At 40.4% G+C, this 7,107-nt stretch overlaps 1 protein-coding gene across 1 annotated transcript; it reads left to right on the top strand.

The window, feature by feature from the left end:
- Window positions 1–392: 392 nt before the first annotated feature.
- On the top strand, window positions 393–6,476 carry LOC140927022 (potassium channel subfamily K member 15-like). The gene is made up of 2 exons (XM_073376685.1): window positions 393–899; window positions 5,770–6,476. The coding sequence occupies exons 1-2, from the start codon at window positions 587–589 to the stop codon at window positions 6,411–6,413; spliced, it is 957 nt and encodes a 318-aa protein (XP_073232786.1). The 5' UTR covers window positions 393–586; the 3' UTR covers window positions 6,414–6,476.
- Window positions 6,477–7,107: the final 631 nt, after the last annotated feature.

Below are 7,107 nucleotides of genomic sequence, written 5' to 3' on the forward strand. Positions count from 1 at the left end.
AAAGTTCGTTTTCTTAAAATTAACAATTCAAAAGCTTCGATGAAAGAGCCTAGTAATTCAACGGTATTGAGTTCTTGCTTTGTTATCCTCCTTGACACTGTATAAGCAAAAACAATGATCATTAACGTTAAAATTAAATCATACAACACCTGGTACAACTCTGCGAGAAATATTGGTAACGAGTCAGTATACTGTTCTGTTGAAGCCATACTACCAGCTATACATACTATTAAGCTAAAACAAGTTCAGTATTGGTTCGTTATTTCAGTCGCTCCTTTCAATGTAAATATAAACAAATAAAACTGAGTTGCTTTTGTTAGATTAAAATCTATTTTTTATTCATCATCTTTTTGTTTCAGATAAGCATAACGCCAAGATAAGTCAAAGCGAAAAACAGGTGTCCAAACCCTCCAACAATGGCGCCCTGTTGAAGTTAGTGTTGAATTAGCCGATGTGTACGAGTCAAGAATACTTCATTGATCCACTACAAACTGCTAATATAAGAAGTCGAAAACTGTGGTAAATTTTCTTCAAACCTCAGTACATTCCCATTTGGAACTTGATTTCCCTTCATCTCAATATCAACATGGCTCTCAACTTCGAACACACAAGACAACTTTGCAGATTTATAATTCTTCTGTCTACGTTAATACTCTATATGTGCATTTGTGCTGCAATTTACAGCTTGCTGGAGAAAGAAAACGATCGAACACAGTATAATCTCTATCAGGGGTTAAAGAAAAGCTACAAGCGAAAGTATAATTTGAGTGAAGATGAATTCATAAAGTTTGTCAAGGATGCGAGCATAATGTACAAGAGAGGGTATATGGGCGACTACAGGGACTACTGGAATTTTTACCATTCGTTCTGGTTTACAATCACGGTAGTCACTACGATAGGTAAGCCTCGGTTTCACATATTATCCAGTTATATACTGATTATCGTACTTGTAGTTGGGTACATTTGAACACGGATCGACCCACCGCAGTGTAGAATGTGAAGTAGATGCGCATTTATGCTGAATTGATTTTTTAATTTGGAGAAGGGGGAAGATTTTTTTTCCTTGTTTGCAAACTTTGCATTTTGCTTGTACCTTTAAATTTGTAATTTTGCAGAAATATCGGGTAGGAAATAGGGCAAATTTTGTGGCAATAAATAACTACCGTACGACAAATTTAATTTTTTGCAAATTGCCAAACAAAATTGTCGCGTTTAAGTGCGTAAGGTTAACAACGAAAAAGACGATGTTCTTGGGATTTCCGCGTTTCGTCGGCTCAAATAATTGCTCTTTTCTGCTTGTTACAGATGCGTTTCATTCTCGGTGTTTTCTTCAACATCGGATCATTTTTTCTTTCAAGTGTAAAATAAAAACACAGACTAATGTGACATGATTGGTTCTCTTCGCTTTGAAAATATTCACCAATTTATCGGTGACATCTGTCTCCAAGATAAGTAAACGTAACATTTTCCCTATATCTTCGGTTTACTTTTGACATTAAAAAATCTAGTGTGTAACAGTCGTCTTCCGTTTGAAGACGCGCTCGACTCATCATAGAAAAAGACCGAGATATTTCGAAGGCCGATATATCTGTATATCATCATTTCGGGAACAACAAAGAGGTTTTGGTTTTATGCTTTAAATGCAAAGTGACTCGCAATTGTCTCTGTTGTCTCGCAATAAAAAAATTTTGTCGATAAGCTTCTTGTGCAATACGTCCAATACGGCGGCCATACATAAACTATTTAGCACCTTTAAGATAAAAGAATGATTTAATATTTTAATACCAAAAATGGAAAATGATTATGATGAATGGTCATTTTGCTCCGTCATACATCTTTTAAATATGACAGGTTAAAGAGAGAGATAAAGTTGCTTTAGAAACCAGCCCGATATGAAGATCATAACGACTCAGTTATTAAAGGCCCATATTCACCCTAGATGCATTGCGCGCCCTGTACTCCAGAAAAAAAAAAAAACACATTTCGCGTAGTTGAAAATCACTGCCTTCAGTGTGTAGAGTCAATCTTTGTTAATCTTCCACAGTTCGCTAAATCTGGTTTAAAGAAAGTCTAAACAGGTTCTTTTGATATTTTCTTTACATCTTTTTAGATATTTTGGTCCGGTATCGAACCTTTTTGTTTTTGCGAGTCCCGGGGGGGGGGGGCACCTGGGTATTTTTTGGGTGGGTACGTGCCGCCCGGGACTCCAAATTGGCACCCCGTTTTAAAAAAAATTTCCCCTAAAACTGATACCCCGTTCTAGAAATGGGCCAATTTTTTATACTCTGTTTTAGGGTGCAACAAGAGTACAACAGTTTGCTTGTTAACTCATTGAACCGTATTTTTAAAAGCAATCTGTCCTTGAATAATTATAATTTCAAATGGCTGCTTACAAAACCGGAGCTTTCGTGCGTTCGAAATATTATACCCCGTTCTAGAAAACGCCTCTGAAATGGATACCCCGTTCTACGACCCCGTTGGGCGGCACATAACCGTATAGGTAATGTATGGGAGTACCCCCCCCGGGCTGTGAGTGTTTGTTTCACCGTCGACGGGGGTCGCCGAACTACATTCGTCTCCGTGAATCCGTTTCTTTAATCTCTGGAGAGATGGGAAAGAAGCTCTTGGCTGCAAATTCTACAGTCAGCGTGTTGCCGAGTTCCTTCTACATCGAATGTTCACTTGTAAACAAAGGTCCCGTTGAAATCAGTTGAAAGCAAAACAAGCGAGTCAATCTAAATTGAACAATGCTTTATTTAATTTAACCTATGAAGCGAGTGATATCCTTAACGTAAACTTATCGTCTGGCGTTTCGCTCCAAAGTAGCGAGAACTATTATTAGCAAACCTATCCTTAGCGGCGTTGCTAAAACGAGGGTAAGGGTAACACCAAGGGTAAGGGTGAGGGTAAGGGCGGGGATGAGGGTAAGGGTGAGGGTAAGGGTAAGGGTGACTGTTAAGAAGGCATATTGTCATTACTGTAATTCCCTGTCATAAAGCATCATCTGGCATATTGTTGGAAAGCGGTGCTCTTTAAAATGAAAGGCTGGCACAGGGTTGTTCTAATTTCAAGGTTTGGCTAGCTTTTGCGTTTCTGTTGCAGTTAAGTATTCCCAACAACGTGACCGCAAATTAATTTTTTGCTCTTGAAAGGCTTGAATAAAGGCATGGATTAATAGTCTTTGATCGTTCTCTGTACACTAAGGGACTGTTTATATGGGGATGTGGGACCCTGGGTTGGCGAGGTGATCCGCAAAAGGGTTAAAAAGCAAACCACCTTTTCATGCAATCTTAGAACGTCCACAATCCCTCATGTTACAAAAAATATGCCGACAATCTTTCAGATATGTTACATTTGGAGACGAGCAAACTGTACATCTAACACTTTCCCTTAAAAAAGGCAAATGTATGGTCTTCAAACCGCGCCAAGTCCAAGTCCAATTGTAAAATTCAAGGAAATATAAAGTATGAAGAAAACAATTTTTTTTTTTGGGGGGGGGGGAGAAATTTTGGATGAAAATCTAAATTGGAATTCCCACAACAATTCTCACCCTTACCCTTACCCTCATCCTCCAAACCCTTACCCCTTACCCTTACCCTCACCCCCACCCTCACTCCCACAATTACCCTTGGTGTTACCCTTACCCTCGTTTTAGCAACGCCGTATCCTTAGCAAAACCTAAAGAGAGTGTAACACAGCGATTACAGCGACAAGACTGTACCGTGTACGCAGTGCTTCTTTCGAGAACACATACCTAATCTCCCCGCTAAGAATTAACACAAAATAATAGATTCAGGAATCAAAACATTTCACAGTCGAATCGGGCTTCAGGAAAATCTCACCTGGTGCTTAGACGTTTCGTAATGTTATGACCTTCATTATGTTCATCGGACTCAACAAAGCATCCACACGCATTCACTACCAGTTTAAATTTTGAACTCCTTTCTCCGGTGACATTTAACGAAGTCGGCGATATATCTTCCTCGATTTGGAAAAGAATTAAAGTCTTACTGGCTTCTTTGATACTGTCTCTTTAAGCTTCGGTCAAGCGTGAAAAAAGCTAGTCTCCCTCGAAGTCGTTTTTAGTATCGTCAAGCAACGCTCCTCAAAAGTGGAAGCCAATCAAAACGCTGCATTTGACAAAAGAATCGTTCCAAAACAAAAACACAAGCGCGAAGCCGTTTCGGTGGACATGGGCCTTTAAAACAGTTGTTTCGAATAAGGTTGTCAGGGTGCATGCGTCTTACATTTGGCGATAACTTGTTCTCGCTAAAACTAGTGATAGATTGACGACGACTAGGTTTTCCCGCCAAAATGACGCTGGTTCACGCGTCAGCAACACTCAGCGAAAAATTTCGTTCTCGTAGTCGTTCTCTTCTCCGTAGCCTGTTCCAAGCGTCCAGATAGTGGAGAGCGGTGCGAAGTAAAGAAAGCGATGAAAAGTAGAGGGGGACTGGGGAGAGGTGCGGGAACGCTTGTAAGAATACTTAACAAAAGTGCGTTCCGGTATACCAGATCCTGGTATACCCTCTGATTGGTTGATTTTGACAGTTTTTGTCAACAGTGGAGCGTCTTCGATCACAAAGAGAAATGCGATATGGCGGTGATGACAGACTCTACGTCCCGTCTAGCCTGCGAAAACATCCGTTTCTCCTTGCTCTTCGCCGCCGGGGACGTTTCGCGAAACGTCCCCAGCGGCGAAGAGCGAGGAGAAACGGATGTTTTCGCAGGCTACGTCCCGTCACGCAGAATTCGAACTTGCAACAAACACAGCGCTGAGTGACTTTCCAAACGTGGAGGGTAAACGCGAAGAGAAAAGAAACTGTTTAAAACATGTAGTCGGCAGGATAGATGTCTTCGCAATTTCACCGACTGGCTTTGGGAAAAGTCTTATTTTCCAGCTTTTTCCTCGAATAAAGCGTGCGTTGGAATGAAGGCAGGATAGAACGCCATTTACGATTGTCGTGGTAACTCCGTTGATTGCCATCATCATATCATGAAAGACCAAGTGGAACATTTCCCCTCTCCCCCTCCCTCGCTTTTATTTTTTCGCCCTCCTTTCTACTTCGCACCGCTCCCCACTATCTGAACGCCTGGAACAGGCTATATTCTCCGAATCTAAAGAGTTCTCTAGTAATTAGTGCCTTTGCCCGTAGACAAAGTGCTCCTGTAGCGTTGTGAGGAAGATATCAAACAAGGGGGAAGTAACCATAATAATGGTTCTGGTGATTTTTGCATACCGTATTGAACAGCAAAATAAGGTTCATTTTTTTAAAGATTTTGCCACCCAGACGACTGGAAACAGTTTCAGTTCCTAAACATAGACATGAACTCTTGAAACCAAAGTAGCCAATTTTTGATATACTGTACTTACTATCTGTCGTCTTTTGGTTATAAATAGCCTTCAGTAAATTTTGGAAATCAGCGCAACCTACAGATTAGTTAATCAGTGTCTTAGCTATATCTGCCAGCAGATACTTGACTAGTCTGTAAATTGCGTGAGCAATGGATGATTACCAATATTGTGCGCATTGCGCATTAGTCAGTTATCTGTTAACAAATTACTTAATAAGATTGCCTTGATTTTCAAAAATTTACTGTAGGTTCTTAGCCAGTGAGAGGACAGATATAGTGTGTATAATTTAGAATAAAACATAAAGTAAACATATAAAATAAACAGCTGGTCGACCGGTCTTTAAGTCTATGGTATTACATTTTACGATTGGATTCTGAAAATCAAACGCTTTGTGTTTTAACGTTTCTTCACAGGATTTGGACATATCGCCCCCGTGACATTTGCTGGCCGACTTTTCTGTATTTTCTGTGCCTTGATTGGAATCCCTTTAAATTTAGGTGTACTAAAAACCGTCGGTGAACGAATTACAAAGTACATCCGCAGCACTGTCAAACACATCGAGAAGAAGCACTTAAAAAGAAGACGTCCAAACCGTGTTGGAGTTAAAGTCGCTGGAGTGGCATTCATTATGATGGTGATAGTTCTGCTGGTGGGCGGCGCATCAGACATGGTGTTCGATGGATGGACATTTTTTGACGGAGTCTACTTCAACTTCATCACATACAGTACAATCGGTTTTGGGGATTTATTTCCGCGAGTGGAAAAAGCCTCAAAACTGGATGAGCTTGGTTTTGGTGAAAACGGAAAGCGTCTATTCGTTTCATGTATCATGCTGATTTTTATGATCATAGGATTGTCTGTTACGTCAACAGTGATATGTTCGATTTTGCAAGCAGTTGAAGAAATGTCGCACGTCCCCGCAACCTGGACAAGTGTCAGGAGTTCGGCCATCTTCAGCCGAGACGATTCTGTTAAGTTAGAAAGTATAAAAGAGGAAACAGATGGAGAAACGATGCAAAGTTGGACAGAGGAAATAAAATGTAACGATACAAATTAAACCGTCAATTCTTGCGTGTAAAATTACCCTTGCAAAAACATTTTACCGTTCAGTGAGATACAGGACCCTCAAGGAAAACGGTGTCAAGAATGATGTTTTTTTCCCTCTCTCTCTTTCTTTCTTTTTTTTTTCGTTGCTGTTTGTTTCCTTTTTCTTTTTCCTTTTATGTTAGTATTTATGTAAGTGGAATTGTATAATTTATTTAATTAGTAATTATTCTTATAAAACATTGTAAAACCTGTCTTCAAATCATTAAAGCCGTTAAAAAAAAGAATGATGTTAGCGATTGTAATCAAACGCTAGCCTGCGAGCAAGATCTCCAGTCAGGTTAGCGAGCCAAGCGATCAGCGCGATAACTCGACAGTAAGCAGTAATCCCATCCCTCACACTCGCGTCTCCTATTGTCTACCACTCGCGCGACTTCACTTGACATCCCCCAAAAGAAGAGCTTGTCAAATACAGGCGTGCCACCATAAGCCTCCTTTGGCGGGTTGTTTCTGTTTCTAAAGCCCAATTCAAGCTTTAGCTAAGCGAAGCCGTTCAGTATTGTCTCGTCTTCAGGCGTTGTTATAGCGCCTATAGCAACAAAACACGTCGGAATGCAATAGGACATTTTGAGTTTACACTGGAGACTAGGTGTTGGTACAATTCGCAACTTTTTTGACAATCGAGAAGGGAACTGGAGGCGAAATGT

The sequence above is a fragment of the Porites lutea genome, chromosome 2, assembly GCF_958299795.1.
Source record: "Porites lutea chromosome 2, jaPorLute2.1, whole genome shotgun sequence".
Lineage (NCBI taxonomy): Eukaryota > Metazoa > Cnidaria > Anthozoa > Scleractinia > Poritidae > Porites > Porites lutea.